The sequence below is a fragment of the Pteropus alecto genome, unplaced genomic scaffold (genome assembly GCF_000325575.1).
Source record: "Pteropus alecto unplaced genomic scaffold, ASM32557v1 scaffold189, whole genome shotgun sequence".
In the NCBI taxonomy this organism is placed as follows: domain Eukaryota; kingdom Metazoa; phylum Chordata; class Mammalia; order Chiroptera; family Pteropodidae; genus Pteropus; species Pteropus alecto.
In genome coordinates, this window is record NW_006442117.1 from 527,036 (window position 1) to 528,308 (window position 1,273).

At 61.0% G+C, this 1,273-nt stretch overlaps 1 protein-coding gene across 1 annotated transcript in view; it reads left to right on the forward strand.

The window, feature by feature from the left end:
* Positions 1-1,273, forward strand: part of ARV1 (ARV1 homolog, fatty acid homeostasis modulator) — a 35,827-nt gene that overhangs the window by 5,965 nt on the left and 28,589 nt on the right. Inside the window, exon 2 of the mRNA XM_006920747.3 lies at positions 2-110. Within this exon, the coding sequence (XP_006920809.1) occupies positions 2-110 (109 nt within the window). The remainder of the gene's footprint in view (position 1; positions 111-1,273) is intronic.

Below are 1,273 nucleotides of genomic sequence, written 5' to 3' on the forward strand. Positions count from 1 at the left end.
CGGCCGCCGCGGCCTCGGGCCCCGGCCAGTACAGGTGCATCGAGTGCGACCAGGAGGCCAGCGAGCTGTACCGCGATTACAGCCACGGAGTGTTGAGGATCACCATCTGCGTGAGTGGCCGGGCGTGCGGCGCCGCTGGGAGGACGTGGCGAGGTTGGGGACCGCGAGAGACGGTGGAGGCCGTCTCGGCTTCCGGGGGAGACGGAAACCTTGGTCCAGGGTCCTCTGGCAGCCGTCGGTCCGGCGCCTGACACACCCGTCCGCGGTCTGTCGGACCCTCGCACACATGCCCGCGGTGGTAGAGAACGTGATCGCTGCCCTGTCACATCTGTCACGTTTGCTGGTGAGACCTGACCCGGCCACCGGATCCTCGGGCGGAGGAGATGTGGGAGCGGTGCAGAGGGGTTCGAAGATCGGGTTAGGTGGACGTTGAGGTTCACGCCAGAGTCGTTTCATTCTTCCGTATTCTCCCCTGAGTGTCACCACCCTGTAGTCCTGAAACACTTTTTTTTTCCAGTTTTCATCCATGGTGGTTATCCAGTGTACACCAAGCACTATCCTAGACGTTGGTATACAGACACCAAAAAGAGGGGACACGGTCACCTAGAATGTCCCCGACACAGGCAGCGGAAGTCCCAGGAGACACCAGCTGGTCTTGCATGAGGAAGAGGTGCCGGGCGGAGGGTGGGCCATCTGACACGGGACCCCGAGGGTGTGTGTGAAGATCACGGGCTCCCGAACCAGAAGACCTGCCACACCGAGCGTCCCCGAACCAAAGCTGGGCAGCAGGGATGGGACCTGCCCAGCGAGCTGTTCGCGAGGTGTTCGTGGAGCCGTGCACTGGTAACCCGTGCGTTTTTCTGCACATCTGTCGTGTTGCAATGAAAAGGTAAAGATGGAAAAGATACCGGAAGGAAAGCGTTGGCAAACGTTAACCCAGAGTAAAAGGCTGTGAAACTCTGCTTCGGTGAACTTTGAACATTTCCTACCTGCAAGAAAACAAGACGAAACGGAAAGCCGAGGGGACGTAGAGCGTCACGCTGTGAGAAGTCGCGAGACGCAGCGCGCCGTGGCAGAGACGTCCTGAAGACGCTTTCGTGCAGACGTGCCGCGCCCCTTCCTGTCACCGCGCTCCCCGCGGGGCGCTTTCTGAGGCCCGGGCCACGATTAACCACCACCGCCCGACACCGAACCCGAGCGCCCGTGTCCCGCCTTTGCAGAGGCAGGTGTGACTCTTGACGACGACAGGTCGATGTGGAAAGACAGGCCGGTG